At 38.6% G+C, this 25,863-nt stretch overlaps 2 protein-coding genes across 3 annotated transcripts in view; both read right to left on the bottom strand.

Annotated features, from left to right (window-relative positions):
• USP14 (ubiquitin specific peptidase 14) overlaps nt 1-8,003 on the bottom strand; it is a 36,962-nt gene extending 28,959 nt beyond the window's left edge. The window contains exons 1-3 of the mRNA XM_065932497.1: nt 7,760-8,003; nt 2,682-2,827; nt 1,193-1,225 (exon numbers count right to left, since the gene is read on the bottom strand). Of these exons, the coding sequence (XP_065788569.1) occupies nt 1,193-1,225; nt 2,682-2,827; nt 7,760-7,775 (195 nt within the window). The 5' untranslated portion in view covers nt 7,776-8,003. The remainder of the gene's footprint in view (nt 1-1,192; nt 1,226-2,681; nt 2,828-7,759) is intronic.
• Nucleotides 8,004-16,235: 8,232 nt separating this feature from the next.
• ROCK1 (Rho associated coiled-coil containing protein kinase 1) overlaps nt 16,236-25,863 on the bottom strand; it is a 118,802-nt gene continuing 109,174 nt past the window's right edge. For both annotated transcript variants that reach the window (XM_065932490.1, XM_065932491.1), the window contains 6 exons: nt 21,231-21,301; nt 20,947-21,035; nt 19,878-19,956; nt 19,460-19,721; nt 18,939-19,146; nt 16,236-17,733 (listed from right to left, as the gene is read on the bottom strand). In XM_065932490.1, coding sequence (XP_065788562.1) covers nt 17,730-17,733; nt 18,939-19,146; nt 19,460-19,721; nt 19,878-19,956; nt 20,947-21,035; nt 21,231-21,301 — 713 coding nt within the window. In that variant the 3' untranslated portion in view covers nt 16,236-17,729. The remainder of the gene's footprint in view (nt 17,734-18,938; nt 19,147-19,459; nt 19,722-19,877; nt 19,957-20,946; nt 21,036-21,230; nt 21,302-25,863) is intronic.

Genomic DNA, 25,863 nt, shown 5'->3' with positions numbered 1-25,863 from the left:
GGGTATAGCCAACTGATTAACATCATCATGACAGTTTCAGATGAACAGTGACTATATACATACATACACATGTATCCATTCTCCCCCAAACTCCCTCAGTCTTAATTTCTAATACAATAAATATTGATATAACACATATATATGAAATTCTGTGGGGTTTAAAAATAATTTGAGGGTGTAAAGAGGTCACAAAGATTAAGAAATCTGAGAACAGCATGTCAAAAATGCAAGGTTTAACAGTGAAAAACCAATGAGACTAGCCAGATTATCAGAATAAGAAAAATATGATCCTTTCAATAAGCAGAAAAGGCACTTAAAATTCAACAGCCATTCATAACTTAAACGGTCTCAGTGAACTAGTAAGTGACAAAGATACCCACTTCCACCACTTTCTATTCAACACTGTATTAGAAGTGCCAGCAATGAAGTAAGGCAAAAACAGAAGTAAGTCATAAAGACTGGAAAGGGAAAAGTAAAACTGCCTCCATTTGCACACAGTCCTGCTTAATTTCATAGAAAACCCAGTGAAATCTATGAAAGAACTACTAGGAACTAATAAGTGAATTTGGCAAGGTCACAGGATAAATATAAGTTGTATTTTTATAAACTAGCCACGATCACTGGAAAACAAAGATTTTTAAAGTATTATTAACAGCTAAGAAATAAGTTCCAGAGTCTAATTAACAAAAACCATGCAAGATTTCCATACTGAAAAGTTATCTGAGCTAAGAGAAATGGACAACTATACCTTATTTAAGGATTTCGGTACTCAATACCTTTATGATGTTCAGTCTCCCCAAACTGAACTGCAGATTCAATGCAATCTAAAACAAAATTCTAGGAGTCCATTTGAAGGAACTAATTCTAAAATTATAAGGAAAAGCAAAGGAGCTAAAATAATCTTGAGGAAATAGAAAATACACTACCTTATTTCAAAACTTATTATAAAGCTTCAGCAAGCAAGACCATGTGGTAGAAGATTAATCAAACATATCAATGAAACGAGAGTTCAAAAATAGGCCAACAACTGATTTTCAAGAAAGACTCTGAGGCAAATCAATGAGAAAAGGAAAATATTTTCAACATGTGATGCTGGAACAACTGGATATACAGACAAAAAAAAAGCCTTAAAAATAATTTTGTGTTAATAATTAGGGAATTGCATTACAATTACTGTTAAGATAATACTCACATTTTTCATTTTGATGTTCCCCCAATCATCGTCCTGTTTTAAAGACAAATAATAGATATTTAACCATCCCTGTATAATCCAAACATAACCTAACAATCAAGTAATTTTAGACTTCTACTTCAAAATAAAAATTTTCTGCATGCAGATTTAAAAATTACTATAACCAAAATATTTTTAAAAAAACAAAAAAACTAATGCAGCCTTAAAACTAATAATAGGTCTAACAACTGTTTAAACTACATAAGATACCATCTAAAAGACAGTAAACTTGCAGCACCAGAAGTACTGAAACACTTGATTGATGACATATGACAAATGATAACTCTCTGCATGTTTGGAACCAGCAGAGCTAAGAACAATTTATGTGATAAGAACAAAGAACAACCTAGGGAATGAAATAGGTCTACACAATTAGGATGATTATACACCTAATCACCCAAATCAAGAGACTTGGAGAATGAAAGTGCTACTACCAATTATACCAGGAGAGTAAATAAGACCACCCAAGGCAAACTAACCATTACTAACATTTGCTGCATCCACAAATATTTCTCAGGACCTAAATTTCACACCTATGCATCAATTAACAAATACTTTAACTTCTGTATGTTCATTTAATGGAGAAGGAAATGGCAACCCACTCCAGTACTCTTGCCTGGAGAATCCCACAGACAGAAGAGCCTGGTAACCTACAGTCCATGGGGTCGCAAAGAGTCGGACATGACTGAGCTTTGAACCATGTTTTCTGAAATGCTCTGATTGACGCGAATATTTTGTCAGCTTAAGCGCATAGGAAGTCAGTTCCATATCAGTTCCTTCCTTTCCACAGAAGGTACCAGGCATTCCATATGCTACCCTTGGGTGGTGCTACTATCTCTTTTTAGACATCCTACTTCAAAGGGGAAAGTAAGTTCCTAAATCCCTTCTCAATTTAAGGACTATTACTGCTAATCAAAAGGAATGGTAATATATATGCCCCCTGAGATAATGTACTTCTCCAAGGTCATACAAAGTTGGGAAGTGAACCCAGATTTGCTTGATCTTTAAATTCCAAGTTCCTTTGGTCCCTTATTATGCTACTTAAACCTCTCTGGTGATCAGTTTTCTCGTTTATCAAATACATAAAATAATTTACTTTCCTCATTTTTAAAATACATACAGTTGAATAACAAAAGAATAAGTATTCTTATATTGTTTTATTGCCCAGTTAACAGGGGTAGCCAATCCTCATCTCTATAACAGTGTGATCACTGTAAATGAACTAAAGGAAAAATTAAGTTGTATTCATTATACCATGCATTTAAAATAAAAACATTATTGCTGCTCAATAGCAGTGTTTTGAAACAGCTACACTGTTCCTTTCTTAATATGAATAAGTTTTAATCCCATAGACTATCTACTGTCACCAAATAAAAATACCTCAAATGTTACATTTTCTGGTGTTAATTATTTTCACAAGTACATAATGAGAATTTCGACTACATTTTACCTTCAGTGTTCCTCCTTTCACCATAACTTTCTGTCTGGCCGGCTGGACTCCAGTCAGTGCAAAAAGCTGAGCCTTGAACACCATTGGAGGTTCATCAGTATTCAGTTCTACACCTTCAAATTTCTCCTTTCCCCATTTCACAGTAACTGCAAACAAACCATAATTTTGTTTTCATTTACAAAGTAACAAGGCTTAAGATTTAGAAGATCCTTAGAACTATTAGGCTAGTTCTTGACCACCAAACTATGTCACTAACCTTTTCACTCTACTAATGCTCACCAAATCAGAAGTGAAGTGAGTGCAAAAGATCTTGGATAAAACTGAACCGGATCTAATCCAACTCTCCGCTTCCCTGGTGGCTCAGACGGTAAAGCATCTGCCTACAATGCGGGAGACCCAGGTTTGATCCCTGGGTTGGGAAGATCCTCTGGAGAAGGAAATGGCAACTCCACTCCAGTACTCTTGCCTGGAAAATCCCATGGATGGAGGAGCTACAGTCCATAGGGTCCCAAAGAGTTGGACACAACTGAGCGACTTCACTCACTCACTCAATTCAACTCTCATTTGATAAATAAGGAAACTGAGACTTAAAAGAAACAGACTGATTTATTAACTTCACAAAACTAGTCAGTAAATATTCAAGGTTTCTGAATCCTCCTCCAATAATATATGCAAAAAATGACGACACTAAAACACCTCCCAGAATAAGGTTCACAGGCTTCAAAATGTGTTTATTTGAACAATCATTAAGATCAGGTAAGGTCTGCTTCCTGAGCAAGAGGTGGTCAAGTATTAAGAAAAATCCAAGAATTCTCTGGCGGTCCAATAGTGAGGACTCTGCTTTCACTGCAGGAGACTGCATTTGATTCCTGGTTGGGGAACTAAATAAGATCCCAAGTGCTACATGGTGTGGCCAAATTAAAAAACAAAAAAAAAGAGAGAAAAGTCAAAAAATATACCTGAATCATTAAAAAATATAGAAATCCTACTTCACAGCCATTCAGATGACTACTACAAAAACAACATGACAAACACACACACACACAGAAAATAACAAGTGTTGGCAGGAATGTAGGCAAATTGGAACCCTTGTGCATCTCTATGCAAATTTAAAAATGGTGCCACCACTGTGGAAGTATGGCAGTTCCTCAAAAAGTTAAGCACAGAATCACTACTAAACGATCCAGCAATTCCATTTCTAGGTATATACTCAAAAGCATGGAGAGCAGGGAATCAAACTGATACTTACACGCTCACGTTCATAGCAGCATTATTTAACAATAGCCTAGAAACAGGAGCAACCCAAGCATCCATCAACAGATGAATGAATGAACAAAATGTAGTATATACGTACAATGGACGTTATTCAGCCTTAAAAAAATAATGAAATTCTGACACATGCTACCACATGTCTGAAACTTGGAGACATTATGCTAAGTGAAATAATCTAGATAACAACAGGATAAGTACTATATGACTCTACTTATGTGAGGTACCTAGAGTAGTCAAGTTCACAGAGACAAAAAGTAGAATGGTGGTTGCCAGTAGAATGGTAGAGGCTAGGGAGAAATGGAAACTGGGAGTTATTGCTAAATGAATACAGAGTTTCAGTTTAGGAGCATCAAAACTTTCCGGAGGTGGATGGTGATGTTTGCATAGCAATGTGAATGCACTCACGGTCAAAAATTGTACACTTAAAAATGGTTAGAACTATTCAAAGTTATGACCAACCTAGATAGCATATCAAAAAGCAGAGACATTACTTTGCCAACAAAAGTTCGTCTAGTCAAGGCTATGGTTTTTCCAGTGGTCATGTATGGATGTGAGTTCTTCTATAAAGAAAGCTGAGCACCGAAAAATTGATGCTTTTGAACTGTGGTGTTGGAGAAGACTCTTGAGAGTCCCTTGGACTGCAAGGAGATCCAACCAGTCCATCCTAAAGGAGATCAGTCCTGGGTGGGTGTTCATCGGAAGGACTGACGCTGAAACTGAAACTCCAATACTTTGGCCACCTCATGCGAAGAGTTGACTCATTGGAAAAGACCCTGATGCTGGGAGAAATTGGAGGCAGGAGGAGAAGGGGACGACAGAGGATGAGATGGCTGGAAGGTATCACTGACTCGATGGACATGAGTTTGAGTAAACTCCGAGAGTTGGTGATGGATAGGGAGGCCTGGCGTGCTGCAATTCATGGGGTCACAAAGAGTCAGACATGACTGAGTGACTGAACTGAATTACATATACTTTAGAACATGTTACATATACTTTACCATAATAAAAAATTCAATCAATCTCATAAAATAGCTACTTTTGAAATATGTAAAAATAAACTAGGGAATTCCCTGGTGTTCCAGTGGTTAGGACTCCACGCTTTCACTGCCCAGGGCCTGGGTTCAATCCCTGGTCAAGGAACTAAGATCCCCAAAGCCCCATGGGCTGCCATTTAAATAAACATACTAACTCCAGGATCTACACAGTTTGTTTCCACTGAAACCTTTATACCTACTCAAAATGAGAATCCCACAACTAGTAGTTGTCTGATTTCTCTGATTACTAAAATCAGAATGTAAAAAAGTGACCCTCCAACATCCCAGGCAATCCAGAGATTAAGGCTCTATGCTTCCACTACAAGGGGCTTGGGTTCATTCCCTGATCAGAGAAATAAGACCTCTCATGCCATGCAGCACCATTAAAAAAAAAAAAAAAGTGTGACCCTGACTCCAAATCCCAGTTCAATCAATGTTAGCATTCATTCAGTGATAAACCAAGTAGAAAGCATTAGGGAGACTCTATGAACTTACAATTTAATAAAGCAAAGACAGAAAAACGTTAAAACAACCAACAATGAATATTACAAATGCCAGAGGAACACAAGGTAATGCTTTATGAGTGAGGAAGAACATCCTGGAGAAAGCGATACCAGAAGTTACCACTATCGACTTTGAGTCTGAAAGAAGAAATTAGGTGTTAGCCTGAAAATAAGAATAAAAGCATTCCTGGAAAAGATACTCAAAAGCATAAAACAGCACTGGTATCCTGAGAGACAAGTAATTTCCAGAGTGATGGGGAAGCAGCTGAAACAGAAGAAACGGACCAAGGATCAAGTCAGGGAGGACAACTTAAGCCATGTTAAAATGTACAGGCTTTGTGTTGCACAAAATGTGCAGTCCCTGTAAGGTTTATAAAAGCCACTTTGGTTTGAACATTAGATCACTCCAGCAGTGGCAGAGAAAATATAGGTTTGAAGAGGCAACAACTACAATCACTGAGATAAGCCAGAAACATAAAACAATAGCACAAACAAAAGATGAGAGAGGAAAAGATCAAAACAGTAAGAGAAAAAATGAAGATGAATATATCTGAAATTTATTTAACTATGTCACTGTGGCCAAGTTAAACTTTTCGCCTACCCATAAAGGACAATTATACCAGTACCAAAGGATTATGTTGAAGATTAAAACAAAGCAACATGTATAAAAACCTGAGCTTTGCACCAAACACAAACGTATTTACGGCACTTACCCTTCATCATATATGAGACTGGACATTTAATTCTTTTTTACTAAATCTTATGAATCAGTACTTAAAATGTTTTTTGCTTTTTTTTTAATATAGGGCTTTTCACAGAACCTGGAAGTAAACAGATTCTCAATATGGAGATGTCAAAGGAAGAAACCTTAGAAATCTACTTCAGTTCCCTCATTTTGGAAATAAGAAAAAGATCTGATTAGATATTTAAGATGGAACTTAATTTTTAAGCTAGGAAGTTTAGTGAGTACAGGCATTTTTCGAGGCAAACAAAGATAGGGATTGGTTTAATTGCGAGCCTACCTGTGTGCTTAAGTAGCAGCATGCACTGATATTTACCCACCATGACTTAATGCCCATTAAATTTTTTATTGCATAAATATAATATTTCAAGTGTTAATTGTTATGGCTTTCAGAAAGAGGTTGAACTATCATTATTAAAGCATTCAGGCACACAAGAGTTTTGAGGACATTACTCTGCTGTGGTTCCCCCCCTTGCCTGGTAAAGCAATAAAGCTACTCTTTTCTACTTCATCTCTACCTTCCTCCCAAACAAAAATCATTATTAAAGTATTTAATTCAAAGTTCTAGAATATCAAGAATCCACCTCGAGTTTTAAATATTATTCTTTTGTTTGATGTCATTCTTTCAAAATGCTAAATGTTCACGAAACGAATTATGACAGTGTCAACCATAGCCAATGAATCACACACCCATAGCTAACTGGAACCACCACAGAGGTTTTAGGTGCCATTTTGAATCAAGACTGGGAGACAGCAAGGTCCATTAACTCCAGTAAAAACGTGATCCTGCCTCACACATTGGACTACCATCACGCCAAAGGGTGGGGGGGAGAGGGGGGGAGAAACTGTCAAACGCCAATCAAAATGAAATGATGCCCTTGCCCGCGGATATTTGTATTCCTTCGCCTCTTAAAAGCTAACAATGTGCTTCGGCCGTGGAAGCCCAAAACAATGTTTCATGAAACAAAAACGAAGCAAAAAGGTAAGTTCGCCATCTGCCTCGGGATAAAACTGAAATTGATACAAAAGGGGCGGTGGCAGCTCAAGAAGTAAGCCGAGGGAAATCCCAAGGCTTTGGGAAGGCTAACCTCCCATCCCCGGCCCCTCCACCACTCCCTGGCCCAGGCTTCCCCTCCTGGCCGCCCCCCTCCCGCGGCCAGGCTACCACTCGAGAAGCCCGGGAAATGACACCGCACCTCCAGCCTGGTCCACCCTCACCCCAACCCGCAAGCGAGGACAGCGGCACAAACTATTCTGCAGAGTCACCACTCGGAGGGGGCCGACGCGAGCTGCTTCCCCACCTCGCCCCCTGCGCCCACCCCACCCACCCGGCGGCGCCGGGGGCCCCCAGGTCGCCTCACGCCGCAGGGCCCGGAACTCGCGCGAGAGAGGAAGGGCGCGGGGTCCCTCGGCGCCGCGGTCCCCCCCGCCGCCCCGTGCTCGGCCGGGAGCCCGCCCCGCGGGCCGGGCCTACCCAGCGGCCTAGCCCCGGGCGGGACTGCGGGCGCGCGGCGAGGAGGAGCTCACCGGAGTAGAGCGGCATGGCGGGGCGCGGGGGCGCGGCGGCGCGGGAAGGCCGGGCCTGGCAAGGACGACGAAGGGAAGGGACCGCGAAGGACCTGCGGTGGCGGCCGAGGGGGAGGCGCGGCGGTGGCGGTGGTGGTTGCGGCCGACACGGGGCGACAAGAAACTCATTCAAACCGGCCCCTGGCGATGACGCAGCAGCACGCCGCCCGCCTGCCGAGCCACCGGGTGATTGCGGGGAGGAAGCGAGGCGGGGCCTGCGGGTGGGGAGACGAGGCGGCGGGAGAGGCGGGGCGCGCGCGGCCCCTGCGCCGCACAGGTGCACGCCTGCGCACTGCGCCCCGCCTGCGCCCACCGGGCTCGGGCACCGCCCCGCCCCGCCGGGCCGCGGAGGGAGTGGGGGCGACCGGGTGTCTCTGCTGCAGCCTCTTCAAAGTCTTCTACCGCTGTTTCCGAATGGCGGGGCGGTGCAAGCTGCGGCTTTATTCTTTCTACTAAAGGAGCCAGGAGAAAAGCCTTGCGCCGCCCCTCAACTTGGTCTTCTTATTAGTGAAAATGTCTAGCCCTCCCTTTCAGGGTTTTGCAACAAAAATGAACATCAAGGTGCTTGGAGAGTATTTCATATAGGCTGGTCTTGGTTTTAACGTGTTACTGTTGTTCCTAACACCTGTTGGGACTCTAGGTTGGATCTAGTAAAGAACAGATATAGCGCCCCTGACTGCCCCGCGGAAGACGTACTTGCAGCCTCCACTTAATTGTCCTCACCTCTTTCCCCCGCCTGGAAAAGAAGCAAATTAGACTAGAAGGTTCCCGTTGTTATTTGGTTGCTCAGTCCCCTCTGACCCTTTTGCGACCCCACCCCTGGAATGTAGCCCGCCAGATTACTTTGTCAGTGAAATCCCAGGCAAGGACACTAGAATGGGTTGCTGTTTCCTTCTGCAGGATGGTTTCTGAGGCCTCTTCAAACTCCTCAGTTGTCATGGCTGAAATCAGTTTCATTCTAGATGAGTTACAGAGGAAACAGAACCTGTGAATGAACGAAGGAATTTCGAAAAGGTGCAAATTAAAGGTGTTTCCTGCCTAATATAGAGGTTTTATAACGACCCTTTATACTGCAAAAGAGGAGCTGGGATTGTGGCTATCTCAGAACTAAAACGGGCCATATTTCAACCCAGTTGGAGAATGATTTCATCAGTCTGCATCAGGAGTCTTATTCACCCTTCACTATTTCACTATTCAAGGCCCAAAATGTGACCAGAGGGACACGAAGATGCTGTAGAACATTATTTTAAGTAACATGTGTAATGTTAAGTCATCATAGATTCAGATTTTTTTTTTAATTGGAGAATAGTTGAGTTACAATGTTGTGTTCCTTTCAGGTGTACAACAAGCATATATATATATACACACACACAAAGAATTCTGTATAGAATATATTCTTTTTCAGATTCTTTTTTGGTATAGGTTATTACAATATACTTAATATACTTTCCTATTCTATACAGTTGGTCTTATCTATTTTATATATAGCAGTGTCTGTTAATCTCAAACTAATCTATCTCTTGCCCCAATTTCCCCAATGGTAACTGTAAGTTTGTTTTCTATGTCTGTGAGCCTATTTCGGTTTTGTAAATAAGCTCACTTGTACCATTTTTTAAGATTCCACATATATTTGTCTTTGTCTTAGTGTAATCATTTCTAGGTCCATCCATGTTGCTGTAAATGCCATTATTTCATTCATTTTTATGGCTAAATGGGAAGGTATGGGATACATTGTGTATATACATCCCCTCTTTATCCATTCATCTGTTGATGGGGCATTTAGGTTGCTTCCATGTCTTGGCTACTGTAAATAGTGCTACAAACATTGGGTGCATGTATCTTTTCAATTACTTTTCTCCAGACATATTTCCAGGAGTGGGATCGCAGGATCATATTGTAACTATTTTTAGCTTTTTAAGGCAACTCCACACTATTTTCCATAGTGGCTGCACCAATTTACATTCCCACCAACAGTGCAGGCGAGTTCTCTTTTCTCCAAACCCTCTTCAGCATTTATTACTTGTAGACTCAATGATGGGCATTCTGAGCAGGGTGAGTGGATACTCCATTGTAGAGTTTTTCCAGGTTTTTTTTGTTTGTTTTTTTGCCTCGAAGTGTGGCACATAGAACTTCCCAGACCAGGGATTGAACCCACATCCCCTGCAGTGGAAGCACTGTCTTAACCTAAACTGGACTGCCAGGGAAGCCCTTATTGTAGTTTTGATTTACATTTCTCTGTTTCTCTGATAGGGCTTCCTTGGTTGCTCAGTGCAAAAGAATCTACCTGCCAATGCAGGAGATGCGGATTTGATCCAGGGTTGGGAAGATCCCCTGGAGAAAGAAATGGCAACCCACTCCAGTATTCTTGCCTGGGAAACCCCATGGACAGAGGAGCCTGGTGGGCTACATACAGTCCACGGGGTCGCAAAAGAGTTGGACATGACTTAACGATTAAACAACAACAAATTTCTCTAATAATCAGTGATGTTGGGCATCTCTTCATGTGCCTTCCGGACAAACGTATGTCTGCTTCGGAGAAATGTATATTCAGATCTTCTTCCCATTTTAAAAAATGAAACTATTCGGCTGCATCAGACCTTAGTTGTGGTATGTGGGAACCTTTGGTGTGTTTTTCCTATCTTTCAACATACATCTATTTCTTCAATATCTGTATTCCCCCCACCAGACTATAAAACAGAATTGCAGCTTCCCAGTACACACTCTGAAATTATCAGATGCTGTGAGAATTGGATGTAAGAGAAATTTTTTTGAGCTTGCTTGTTCTATCCATGACCAGGGAGTCTTCTAGACTAAGTTTGTTTTCAACATAGCCCCAAATTTTGGTACAACTAACTTCTAGCCTCACTGGGGGACCTGAATTTAAGACAAAGCGGGCAGAGTGAGAATTTGAAACAATGCTAGCACTGAAAGGAGGCATAGAAGGAAATTTGCATGGCTGGTCTCCATGGATGTCTGCAAGAGTTGTAGATAACCAGCCACCTTGGCGCACATCTTATATATACATGCCTAAATCCTGATCTACTTGTGTCTACTGGAATCTTCTGCTTAAGGTGGATTTCTTTAAATAATAAATATATTGGTAATATCTTAACCTGTTCATTTACAAATAAACAAGTTCCTGTAAAAGATGGCAGATACCAGAAAGGCTTTTAGTTGGTGAACCACCTACCATTTGTTGCTTGGAATGCCCCCCATCATCTGGCCAACAAAAATCCTATGCATCTCTAACGTATTGAATGCTAACTCTTTTACATTTGCTTCAAGTCTGCTCCTATAATTACCCCATTTCCATCAAGTAGCAACATCATAGCTGTTTGCTCTTCTGATTCACAAATATGTACTGAGTGCAAGACATTCAGTGTAGAAGCTGTGGAGTCAAAGATGAATCAAACAAAGGTTCTCCCCTCCTGAGACTTAGAATCCACTAGAAATATTGAAATTGGCTCTGAATTCATCAGAGCTCTTGGCTGTAAACAACAGAAACCTGAGACAAGAAGCCCATGGGTGATATAGGGTAAATTTACACAATCATTAGCAAAACCTGGGAACCAGGCATAGGTCATGGATAGAAACCCAGGGACATGAGCAGCAGGGAACATAGCCAGGGTCACAATCTGGCCACTCTGCATGAGTAATTTCAAATCCCAAGCCTACTTCACTCCTTCAAAATTCTGTGTCCTGAGCAAGAATACATAATTGACCAATGACAAAGAAAGGAATGCCTGACTCCACTTCCAACTCAAACACACTGGGGTACGGGGCATAAGCTACCCCAAATCAAAGGGCTAGGTATTTATTTCTTACCTCTGCAGTAACAAATTACCACAAATTTAATAGCTTGAAACCACACACACACACAAAAACACAAATTTATCACTTTACACTTCTGGCAGACAGAAGTCCAAGAAGGGTCTTAACAAGGTTTTGGCAAGACTACACTCTTTCTGGAGGCTCCAGAGAAAAATTCATTCCTTACCTTCCCCAGATTCTAGAGGCTTCCCACATTCCTGGTCTTGCGGCCCCACTCTGACCTTGGCTTCCATCTGACCAGCAACTCTTCTCACTCAGAGCCTCTGCCTCCCTCTTTATAAAGCCCCTTGTGATTACACTGGCCTCCTCTGGATAACCAGGATATGTTCATTTAAAATCTCTAGAGTAGCTGTAGAGCAGAAACTAACACAACATCGTAAAGCAATTGTAGCCCAATTTTAAAAAATAAACTAAATCAATTAAAAAATAAAATCCCTAATCAGACCTGCATATAAAGTAACATATTCCCAGATTTAGGAGATTCAGACATGGGCATCTTTGGGGAAGCATTATACTGTCTACCACAGGCTTCCTCTTCCATAAAACCCCAGCGAATATGCAAACAACATATATGGATACATTTTATATTCCCAAATCATATATGAGGAGCAACAGCTTTGCTTTATGAGGCCTTCAACAAAGATCAACATTTCTTCCAAAAAGTTCTCTGCTGTCCCCTAAAGCAGAACTTCTCAGTTTAATGTGGATGTGAACCACCTGGGATTCCGTTAAAGTGCAGACTCTGATTCCGCAGGTGTCGGATGAAGCCTAAGATACTAACAAGCTCTCAGGAAATCACCCTTTTGAGCAGCAAAGCAGTAAAGAGCTTGTCTTTTTCTGTTTGGTCAGAGATGGGTTGCAAATGTAACTGGGTCTCAGCCCACAGGAAGAATATAAGCGAGGGACGGGAGAGGTGGTTGCGGGAAGCACAGGGCAGCAATATCCTTTTAAGAAAGAGGAAAAGGAGGGATGTGGGCAAATCACGTCCATTCACATTTCAGTGGTGAAAACAATCATATGGCCAAGTCGCACGGAAGTCTGGGAAATGTAGTCTCCCTGAGGTCCAAGACGCCACGTTATCATTTGATGTATTTGTTGAATAATGGACTTGGGGTGGTGATGATAGGAATTGAGAACAGAAAGAAATTGAGGCGAATGGAAAGCAGTTGGGGGCAAGAAGGTTTTAGAGAGACAAAAAAACATCAAAGCAATCAAATTCACTGATTCAACAAGTATTGTCGGCTCATGGACCCTGCCTGGCAGATGCTAATGGTCCATCAGCAAATGTAGGGAAAACACTAGTACAGTAAGAAGTAAATATGCATGTGGAGGACAGGAAGAAGAGAAGCTAGAATACAGCAGAGGACATGTGTGCTGGGCTGTGGCAACAGATAATGTAGGGTGGGTAATACGGGAGGCAGTTAGGGAGAGCCTGAGTGCCAGGATAAAAGGTTTAGTCTCCTTAGAGCAGAGTTTTCTGTCTTCTTAAAGTCACTTGTCAGCACAAATGAGAAGTGTAATATTGAAATTTCTTCCATGTGCTACACATTTTCAAATGACCTTATTCCAAAGCAAAGAGCTAACCTATATCAAGAAATCTTTTATAGGGATCCCTTTCAGTCGACAGAAAGACCACTTTAATTTTCTCTACTTCTGTTTTCTACAAGAAAATTTGCATCTCATGTAATTTGGAACAAGATATTTGAGCACTGAAGCAGAAAATTAAAATGGAGAACTGTGTGGTAGTAGCAGAAATATTGGTTTAAAAATCTCATGTACTCTTCAAGTGAGTTTTCAGTGTGACTGGACATTCTGTCAAAACAAACAAAAAACAATGGTGTTTTCCTTCTGATAACTCACCTGGGAATCAGAGCAACAAACTAGAAATTTCCTTCCTCCTAAAAACTTAAACGCATTTTAACAAAGATTGGTGGTGGGCACTGTGTTGGGAGGAAAATAGGAGGAAATAATGTAGACACTTTCTAAAGCAAAACAATCTTTTAATCACATGTATTTTTACCCCCAATTTAGTACTTATCATCACATTCAGATTTCTTTGATTCCATAGAGAACTTCACCACGTGTATGCACATTTTTCGTATAGTGATTACTCCTGTTATCTTTCACCATACACGAATCCATTTTCTGGTTATTATTCAATGTTTTAAAGATTACAGAATGTGCCAAATTTTCCAGGTTTTCCCCTAGAGAACCAGAGCAACCAGCAACTATAAGGAACATTTGTTGCTTTTGCCTCTAGCCTTACTGGAAAAGAGAAGCCTGCTTTTCCCTTTACAAACCAACCCTTCCTCCTCTCTCAATGTCAAGGTTTGTGTGGGTCTGGCCTCACGTGCACAACACTACTTCTCTTGAAACCAAGCAGACCCCTAAAAGGACCTACCCAAGGACAGATCCCCCACCACGTCCACCTCTTGTGTGTAGAAAAGCTTTAGTCTCCAAAGCCTTCCATGAGTTCCAAAGAGCAAATTCAATCAGTGAGAAAAATGCAGAAACAAAGGAAAACAGTCAAGGAGATGAAGTAACAATAGTTTAGCTATAAAATAAAATCAAGGAGCTTTAGTTTCCCCTCAAGGGTTCTAGGTAATATCCTGAACTATAGTCTTGATTTTTTTAAATTATTTTAATCAGAGACTAATTACAATATTGTAGTTTTTTTTTTTTGCCATACATTGACATGTCAGCCATGGTGTACGTGTCCCTCATCCTGTATCCTTGATTTGTTTTGCAGATACTAAAACCCCTGAAGTTCCCTGATGACTCAGTCTGTAAAGAATCCTCCTGCCAATGCAGAAGACCTGGGTTTGATCCCTGGGTCAAGAAGATCCTGAAAAAGGAAATGGCAACACACTCCAGTATTCTTGCCTGGGAAATCCCATGGACGGAGGAGCCTGGTGGGCTATGGTCCATATGGCCCAAAGGCTCAGATATAACTCAGTGACTAAATCACCACCAAAGCAGAAAAAGTTAACTTCATGCTGACCACCAGTATATAGACCCAACGTGATCAGAACCAGAAGGCTGACTTAGATTCCCAAAACATCACCCTAGTACCATCACCATCAACCAGTCAAGAATTGTGCACACACACACACACACACACACATTGTGCACAAGCTGATCACACACCCTGACACACTGTCCCTCCGTCTTTACCCATCCATAAAAGCCATTGGAAGCATGAGGCTTTCTCACTTGGCCCTGCAATCAATACTGTACTTCCCTTCCTTACAACCCAGGGTCAGCAGATTGCCTTGCTGTGTATGGGGCAGGTGGACCCAGGTTTGGTTTAGTAACAGCCTCTACACACAGGAACAGGCTCAAGGATGGACATGACTCCAGCAGTAAGAGGATTTCCCAGGTCCTAGGAATGATTAGGCTTTTCCCTGTGATTGCTATACTTCTGGGCTTCCCCAAAGGCTCAGCAGTGAAGAATCCACCTGCAATGCAGAAGATACAGGAGACGTGGATTCCATCCCTGGATCAGGAAGATCCCCTGAAGGCATGCAGCAGGCAGGGCAAGGTACTGCAAAGCACTAGCAGGGGGGTGTTCTCCTGACCACGACACTCCCTTGACCTTCATCATGATGGTGTACTTTAGGATTGAGTGATTTCCTGAGCTTAGAAAAGAAGTAACTCTCTTGGTTGACCAGGTTTTGCAATGTGGCATTTGAAGTTATTGCTGAAAGCTCTGTCAGTTCTCAGTAATTTTATGCTCAAGTTAATATTTTTTTTTTTAAAGTCCTCTCAAATACATAAAGTTCACTGTGTTCTCTGCATTCTACTGGACCTTATTACATTGGACATACTCCATTGAGGTGATGGTGACGGTTCTGAGGAGCTGGTAAGGACACTGTCCAGAACTGTGAAGGATCTGAGGTTCACTTGCATGCTACAAGTCAGCCCTGCCATCACTTTATGGATCCCGGGTTGAAGCCAAATGACTTTACACTGAACAGCACAGCAAGCAGCACAAGCTGAAAGTTCCCGTCTGTTCCCCTTGCCCTCCGAGTGCCACGGGGGTGATGCAGAGTGGTCCAGGGGGTTGCTGAGCATGCAGTGGGGTGGGTTTGTGTCACAGCTGAGGAGTCCAAAGTTTAGGGTACCTGAGTCTTTTATAATAAGCACAAGCAACTCTGCCCAACTTCTGCCCTGGGGAGAAACATTATGTGTATTATACAACAGAAAACAAACCTGCCTTCTCCATGATGGAAACACAGTATCTCCCAAGGCTGTTCACTATATAAATCTCCTTGACAAAGACAGTGTAGAAGGAAGGCTGTCAAAGCTTCCACTCTCCGGATGTGAGAAACTTAAAGAGACTCACGGAGAATTGTTTCTAACAGACATTAGCCAATTTTCATTTCAATTGTAGCCACTCTTATTTTACAGCACAAACCAGTTTTATCTTTTAAAAATTCACTTTAATCACTAAATGATTTTACAAACATTTGTATGCAGTCAGGGACTAATTTATAGCATGGTTTCTATTCATCTCAGCCATGAGAAAACACCATAGCAGTCATTATTAAAGGTCTCCATCCATAAATTACTTTTATTTCTCATTAAATGAGCACAGAGTCATTAGCATATTAATAACAGATATGTTTATTATTACATATCCATCAGTGCGGCTTTTAATACCACTTGAAACATGCATATCATCCTAGAGACGAATCAGTTTTCCAGTGCTTCTTATCTGATAGACATTACTGCAAAGCCATTATAAATTACTGAGGAGGTATTTGGTTAAAAAAATAAACAATAAGTCATACTGCCCATATGAATCAACTCTTGTTATTGAACAAGAGTTTAACAGTATTTATCTGGTAATTCCTATGTTAACTGGAAAACATCACAGATGTATTGCCATAATTTTCTTTTATACTGGGTGCAACCTTCTACATATTTTTGCTGAGTTTTATAAAGTCATTCACTGTTTAAGCAGGTAGTTTGATGCAAAGATTGTATCAATATTTGTCCAACAAACCTCTAAATATTTTAAATTAAACCAATTATCAATGAAAAATCCCCTGGACACATAATTTTTTGAAAATGTTTTTTGAAATTTTTATAGTCATGGCAGTAAAATAATTCTCTCAAATTAAGGCACTAAAAGGGCAATGCAACTCCCATTGAAGGTGTTCTAAGAATAATTTACATTTCAAACAGTGCATACATTTCTTATATGTTTGTTAACTTAATGTCTTTATCACTTAAAACCACAAAGAAACACATTATACAATTACAGAAATGATGTACCCCACAAAATGCTTTTAAACTTGGTTCTTTTGTACAGTTAGTTCCTAATGTCTCTAGTAGTAAAAAATAACTCAATATGGCTTGGCAAAAATGCATAGATTAAATGTAAAAAAATTTTTTTTTGCCTTCTCCCATTCCCCAATCTACAAACTTGCTGAAACACATACAGTATTTTGTAAAGCATAATGTAAGATATTTATTTTCCATCAAGTCCACCATGGGCAATCAACAGTAAGGCTTTTAAATTCTACAGTGAGGGCACTGAAGTCAAGTGATATCACTGCTTTCTTAAAATAGTTTTGTATAGTCTTGCAAGAGCACGAAAACTGAAGTTATTTTTTAAAAAACTTTCAGTTGTCTCATTTTGAGATATTTTCTTTACTCCTTCCACGAGCTGATCTTGATAGTGACAGCCATTCCACTTGAAAGTGAAAGTCTCTTCCTCTCACTGGTATGAGGAAAACTGTGTTCTATCATGATTGACAGGCGTTTTCTTAGAAATTCAAAAAGGCAGCACCTTTTTAAAAAAATATATCTAGCTAAGCTTTCCCTCAATTGTACTTGCATTACATAGTAATAATTAATCTAATCTACCTATAGGCAAACCCGCAATAAAAAAAAAAACAAAAAAATAAAACAAAACAAACAAACAATCCTCAGTGTGCTTTTATGCCAAAGCAAGGACAGAATAACAGCAATCTTAACCCTGAAGCCTGTGATATTTGTGTCAAAGGAACAGCCTGTCTGCTCTGCATGGTTAGAGACGCCTGCTTCATCAGGTAGCATCCCACACAATTCCACAAGGTACTAGGTCACGTGGTTAACTGTTGAAGGGGAAAAAAAATAAAAATTGTAAGTAATGTGCTCAGCTGATAAATACAAAAACAAAACTTAGAAGGAAATGTACATATACATTATATATAATAATTAAGTAATACACAAAATTTGGCAAACAGGAAAAGGGAAAAAATATACCATTATCTCCTTTCTGCTTCTACTGTTTCAAACACAATATTCCCCCTACAAAGCTGTAAACCAATTTTAAGTACTTTAGATTTATTCAGCTTTTATCCTGTGCAGGAGAGGCTGATACAGGGTTCTATACAAAGAAGACCAGAGTGAGGGGATAAAGCACTGGAACAGTATGGCAGCTGAGGAATACAGAAGGAGGAATGGATGTGAGTCAATCCAAAGAATTATACTTGGTTACTGATAATACAGAATGAAAGAAACAGGATAAATTAAAGAGGGTTTTAAGCCTGCTTGGAAGAGTTGGGTGACAATTAGCAGAGACAAATCAGTTCTAGACTCAAATATCCCTCTCAGTAGAGGGTTAACACTCTAGGGAAAGTTGGTATTTGGTATAGGAGAAAAAACATAGGCTTAGAAACAGATAAAAATGGGTTCCAATGACTATGCCACAAATTGGCTGTGTGATCTGTGCAAGCTGCTTAATTTCTCTGAGTCCCAAGGTTCCATGCATTAGAGAACTTTGAAGATAGCATAGCCACTTCTCAAGAAAGGGTTTAATTATGCCCTGCAGTTGTTCATTTTACCATATAAACTTTTAAAAAATTTTCTCGAAAGTAGTTAAACTACCCTCCCCCAAAAAGAAAAAAAGGGTAATTAACCGAAAAGTTTATTTGTAACAGTGATGTCAAATAATTTTGATTTTTTAAAAAATTTATGCTAACATAGCTAAAAATAAGATGAGCAAAGTTTCACATTAACCTATTTATATTAAAAAGGGATAAACAGTTGCTTAAAACATTAAGGGTGAAATATCTACCATGTATAACACAACCAATTACAATAAAACCTGACATGGAACTAAATAAATACGATATTTATAAATATTCTGAGCTTCAAACAGGAATCAGTTAAACTACTTTGTAAAGTCATTTTAAGTCATATATAAAGACCCAACTACAAATGATGCCTTTTACAGGGAAAAGAACAATTTGATTTTGGGTTTTGATAGCTATTATCCAGTCACTTAGTGTGAGAAGGTTAACACTTCAATCCTTACCTAGCTTTTCCAGATGTATTTTTGACCACTTTCCGGAAAGACTGATTTGCAGTGGACCTTGTAGAAAGTGTCCGAGGGGATGCACGCACAAAACCAGATGGTGGATTCTTAGGGATCTTCTTTACTAAATGAGTTACCCATTTTTTTTGTTCATCCTGAGAACACGCTAGTAGCAGCATATCTCTTGCTGATGTTACGTCATAACTTACTATTTTAAGAAAAAAGAGCACAATCAAAGTCTCATAATACTTAAAGGAGCCCTCTCAAAGGTTCTTAACAATTTGAAAAGATTTACTATGCTTAATTAAGCTTGGACGGTATCTCCTCTTTTTAATTAAGTCAAAATTTAAAGTGAAAACATTAGTCATAACCTAGTAAAAATAAAGTAAAATCAGAAATACATATGTGGCTCCACCAGTGCCAAATTACATCTTATTACGTCTTTTCAACTTGTTACAGGAAGTGCTACACTTGAAGAAGTAATCTTATTAAATGGTATAAGAATCACTTTCATGCCTTACCTTTACATGGAGAAATCAAGTCCTCTTTCTTATCTATGTGGTCTCTGTGGCACTTAACATGGCATCTTCGACACTCCAGGGCAGGGGGTGGCTTAAAAACATGCCAGAGGGGCTTGGCACAGGCCTCACAGTTGGCGGGAAAGTGGTAGAGTGTAGGAATGAACTCATGGCCTTTGTGGTTTTGAAAATTTGTTTTTTCAGCTTGTTGTACTGGTTCAACCTCTAAGTCTTTTCTACATTCACCTTCATTTGCATATAGTATCTACATTCAGAAATGGTAAACAGAAGATTAAAAAAGTCTGGATCTGCACATTCAAGTTTCAGATGTATAAAAGTATTGATGTATTTACGTTTACTTCACAAATACACTTATTACTTAGGTAAAGGGTCTTCTACAATTAGATCTTCAGATTTTTACCTGGAATATTTTAGGAATTTCTTCAGTTTCAGCTCTGTACACATCTCCTTGTGTTACAGGACGAACATGAAACAATTTACTAAAATGAAAAGAAATAAGATGTAGGCAATTATAAAAACACATTTACAGTAAAAGACAAAAGCAGGTATTTTCACTGAAAAGAACACAGAGGTGGCAGATAAGCATAGGAAAAGATTAGTTATTAGAGAAATGTAGATTAAAATCAGAGTAAGTTTCACTATACACCTATCAGACTTTTTAAAATAAAGATAGTAATAAAACCAAATGCTAGTGGTGATGCAAAGAAACTAGATCATTCATACAACTGTGGCAGAAACATAAAACTACAGAGCCACTCTGGAAAAAGGGTATGGCAATTTCTTACAAATCTGTATGAAAACTGGTACATGAATGTTCAAAGCAGCTTTATTTTTAATAGGCCAAAATTAGCAAAAACTCAAATAAATGGTTAAACAAACTCTTGATATATTCATACAACAGAACACTCAATCATGAAAAGAAAAAAACTACATCTTGGATGGACTTCAAGGGAACTACACTGAGTGAAAAAGCATATCTCAAATGTTACACACTATTTGATTCCATTCCAAGGATGTTATATAACATCCTTGAAGTGACAAAACTACACAAATGGAGGACAGATGAGTGGCTGCCAAGGATTAGAGGGGCGCACAGGAAGGATGCTTCCCATGGCCACAACAGGGCAGTGAGGGATCCCCGTGCTGGAACTTCTCTGTGTTTTAGCTGGGGCCTCTTTGACCTATCATTAATGACCAACGTAATTATAAACTTTTTGAGATGTTCTATGAATGTAATACCAATGAATACTTGACATTTACAAGAAATGCTTTTTGAATACATCAATCAGGTATGCAATATTTTCTCTCTCATATTTTGATAAAAGTAGGATTTAATATAAAGCTGTTATTTAAATTTGTTAGGGAAAGAAGTTTTTAACACAGTTTAAATAACAAAATATAAACTAAATGGTAAGTCTAAAAATAATTTAACACTCAACAGACTTAAGATGGAATAAAAGGCAACTTACTCAATGTCCAATACCATAGATGGATTGGATTGTTCCTTATCTTGTTCATCATTATAGAACAAAATTTTTTTGCTGCTTACCACAACATACTAAAATGAAAAAAAAAAAAAGAGAAGAGAAAACAGCAGTATTAACTTGGTTTAAAGTGGTAAGTATAATACTTGCCTTTTATGTCTAGATTATATTGTATCAATCTAAAAACAATGACAATTAATATAAGTTCTATGATTTAAAAATAAAATATATAACAAAATATCAACTAGAAAAAATGAGTTATATGGTACCTGTTTCTTCCAGCCATATCTTTTGATATTTCCTCTATTTGGTATTGAAAGCCAACCTTCAATTCTTGATTCTAGAAGGAAAAAAATACATAGTGTTCTGTCACAAAATGAAAAGCTATTACAAGCTGTCTGACAGCATGCAGCAGCAGGCATTGGAACACGGCTACATGAATAAGTGCTAAAATCTGCTGTTTCATGCTTCAATCACACAAATCAACTTTAATGGCCATACAAAAATTGCAGAAAAAAATTCCAAGCCACTTTCCCCTTAAAATTAACTTTCAGTACCCAATCATAAAAGTATGAAAAAATGACAATACCCTTAACAGCCAGGCAAGACTGGAATGGATTGCAGCTTAAATGGGATATGATAGAAGACTTTAAATATCATTTAACATTGATATAAAAGTACTGAGCCAAAAAAAAAAAAAAAAAATGCAGCAAGTGGAACAAGTCAGAGCCATGATTTACACGAGAAAGAGCAAGCAAAAGTACAGAAGTGTCCTATTACTCACAGAAGGTAAGAATAGAAGATAAATAAATAAGGAATGCAGGCAGAACCAACTAGACATAAAGAATAAGAGACAAGCATTTTATTTGTTTTCTCAGTACAATATTCTGATAAACTTTCTGGTAAAACATCTATAACAATTTCATTAAAAGTGTCTAAATTTGGTTGGGGAGGGGTTCCCTAATTCTAGTGGTAAGTTCAATTACAATTCTTAGCAAACTAAAGATGTATAAAGCCTTTGAAGTTTGCAGTACCAAAATAAACAGTAAAAGAACACAGAATTCAGCAGGTAAAATTGCTAATCTTTTACCAGTTTGTGCCCACCAGAAACTCTTTGACTAATTCAATCAAGGCATTTTATAATTATTATCATTAACATTTAAGTATATTAAATACATACTAAATATAATTAATGTTTATGAATAAATTTAGAAATTATTATATCGGGTGAGAGATAAGACCATAATTGTGCTTTATAGATCTATTATATTTGAAACACAGGAGAAAAGCAACCAACTTTAAGGTACAATGCTATAATGTGACATTATACCATTGTTTAAATCATGACCCTAAGGGGAATATATATTACCTTCCTATGTGGAACTTAAAAGTTGTAAAACAGTTTGATCTTAAAGTAATGATAATAGGTAACATTTACTATATATTTATTATTTATCAAGTGCAAGTAATACCTCATATATAATCTATGTATAACCTCATGAACATAGGATATTACATTCTCAGGAATGTAAGATAAGATGGGTCCTCCTATCCTCCATTTACAAACGAAGAGACTAAGGCTTAGCAAGGTGAACTGACTTGCCCTAGGGTAAGCCTAGCAACTGGCAAAGCTCCAGGGTTCACCCAGGCAATCTAATTCTGAGTTTCAATTCTGAGAGCAAAGTGCTAATCTTTCCTTAGACAAGCTTTGCAGTTAACTGAATCAGGAGTGATGATCTTGTTCCAGCTTCTTCCATGTACCTAATGGCCTTTGATTTTGTTATTCTCCTTCATTTAGTTGTTAAAGTGGAAGAAATAATGAGAAACTTCAATTCAAAGAGATCCTCTTCTTCTCCCAACTTTTTTCTTAGTTGGCATTATTATTTTGTTCATCAATAATTAATCTGTCCCATTAGGCAGTTCCATGGAAAGTTTGAGAGCAGGGTACCATATACTAACACTTTAAAAAGAAACACACACACACACACACACACACACACACACACCCTCCCCCCCCACCCCCCGTTGGCATTATTATTTTGTTCATCAATAATTAATCTGTCCCATTAGGCAGTTCCATGGAAAGTTTGAGAGCAGGGTACCATATACTAACACTTTAAAAAGAAACACACACACACACACACACACACACACACACACACACACACACACACACACACACCCTCCCCCCCCCACCCCCCGTTGGCATTATTATTTTGTTCATCAATAATTAATCTGTCCCATTAGGCAGTTCCATGGAAAGTTTGAGAGCAGGGTACCATATACTAACACTTTAAAAAGAAACACACACACACACACATTATTCTGCAGTTCTTTCTTTCTTAATTAGCCAAGTAAACTCACCTCCTATTTAAATAAAGGTTGTAATTTAAAAACCACAGGGCTAACTTATATTCAATAACATACAGAAGGCTGCTGATCACTCACAAATATTCTCATTTACAAAAGGAAAAGCAATTGCTAGGAAAAGTTCCCCTCAGTGTGCTAAAGTCCATTTCATACCAGTAATTCCTCACTAAAAATAAAAGACACTAAAGCCATGGAAATCTTGACATTTATACAAAATAGTGTATGCCAAAATATCCTCCTTCCAAGCTATTTCTCTATGAGAATAAGTGCCAGAAATATCTAAGCTTTCTGGTTCTAAGTTTGGATTAATTTGCCAGTGTTTTCTTTGAATATACTGACTGAAATATATTTTCAATGAATTGTTGTATGGTGCCATTTCAGTATTCCTATAGAAATTTTATACATCAAAGGCATTTTATGAATTAAATGAGCCCAATTTTATATCTGCCCTAATTGAAATAAAATGAAGAAATCAGAAACTCAAAAAGATGAAGATATATGAAGGTTTTTGCTAATTTAAAATTGGTTTTTGACAATAATGTTATAACAGAATTTTAGTCTTTCCTTTCAGTGAATTCCCTTCAGAGAAGCAGGTAAACCAAACTCAGTGATTAAAAAAAATTACTTACTCATATGCAACTTAATATACCAGTTTTTTATTCAGTTCTTTAAAAATTTTTTTAGTATGTAAGGACTTCCTTTAAAACTATGACCACCTGTGACCTAAGTGGCAACCTGAAAGTATAATATTCTAAATTCTTTTATAATACAAACAGAAATCAGCTTCTCCAGATAAAAAATGTTGAGGACTTCTAAGTCTAGATTATTATCAATAACATACTAAAGAAGTACAAAAAAAAAAACTTTGGTCCCAGGTTTCATTTATTTGTAGAGCAATTTGAACTTAAAAAAATTTAAATATGTATTATTGCAATATCAGCAATTAACTCTTTTAAGAGTTAATTATATGTAACTCATATAAGAAAGAGGATAACCTAAGAAAGAGGTGTAAATCAGTTATCAAATATAGCCAATTCAAACATCAAGGTGAATCTCTGAAGACTACCAAAGTTTACTTGGATAAACTACGTATTGCTTAAGAGACACAGCTAGAGAACCATTCCAAAAAATTTAAGTTGAGAAGTGATAAAAAAAAAAAAAAAATCAACCAATGCTCAAGAATTCAGATGTACTGATTATCTCCAATCATTGATCAGTCTTCCAAACTAAATAAAATTAATCATTACCTTCAAAATATCTTTCAGACATGTGAATGATAGGTAACTCTCAAATTAAGAATGAATGCCAAAACTTTTTAGAATTCTTTCTAGATATGACCGCAAAAACTTAGCTTTATTTGCCAGAGGTCTAGTAAACAATAAGACTTAATACAGATTTTCAATTTACTAGTACTCTTGCCTGGAAAATCTCATGGACGAAGGAACCTGTTACGCTGCAGTCCATGGGGTCGCTAGGAGCCGAACACGACTGAGCGACTTACACTTTCACTTTTCACTTTCATGCGCTGGAGAAGGAAACGGCAACCCACTCCAATACTCTTGCCTGGAGAATCCCAGGGACAGGGGAGCCTGGTGGGCTGCTGTCTATGGGGTCGCACAGAGTCGGACACGACTGAAGCGACTTAGCAGCAGCAGCGGCAAGCAGTGAGATATCTGATACAGAGGTAAAGTAACTTTGATAATAATTATCCATTAATTCTACCTCCAATATGAAAGTCACAGCCTCTGATATGAAAAGGTGCAGCACTGTAGAGACCTCTGTAAAATTTCAAATTCAGAACACAGTAATAGAGAGATACCCAGACTGGTAAATGGAGAATGGCCACCAGCACCATTTTTTCCCCTCCACTTGAACTTTGAAAATCTTAAAAAGCAAAAATCTTTGAAAATACACAGCTATACTAAGTAATATACTCAGAATGGAACCAATAGAACCATTTAAAAATTTCTTTGCTGACTGATCCCTCCTGAATGGGCTTATTAGATCAGGATTCTGAAATCTAAATGGATACCTCACCTAAATTTGCCAAACCACCTGATGATGCTTCGAGTTTAGCCTTCCTGAATAAGCCAGGATGAAATAAAACTCATTACCTTCCCCCAATATCATTTCTCAATTCAAATCCTCTAGACAGTATTCACCAAGTCAGTCTCTGAAATGTTTAACCTAATACAAAGAAAACCAAGGCATACATAGTAAGACATTATAAACAAAGCTGAAGGGAAATGGATGGAATAAAGACAAAAAAAATTTTGAAGGCAGGACCTCTCCAGGGAGAGCACAAAGCCCTTACCACTGAACCGCCAGGAATTCCCATGTCACACTCTTTCTTAACTGATGACTGGATCATAACTTTACAATGATGTTCAAACAACAGCTGAAGCTAGAGATTCTTATTAACTCCAAAGTGATCCTCTGATAAGGAAGTGAAGTTACAAAATTTTCAAGAGGCTTCTCTTGGAGGTTTCAGAGAGCCAAAAATGGTGAAAATAGAACGAATTTTTTGATCAT

The sequence above is a fragment of the Muntiacus reevesi genome, chromosome 4, assembly GCF_963930625.1.
Source record: "Muntiacus reevesi chromosome 4, mMunRee1.1, whole genome shotgun sequence".
NCBI lineage: Eukaryota > Metazoa > Chordata > Mammalia > Artiodactyla > Cervidae > Muntiacus > Muntiacus reevesi.
This window is presented reverse-complemented; position numbering and strand designations above follow the sequence as displayed.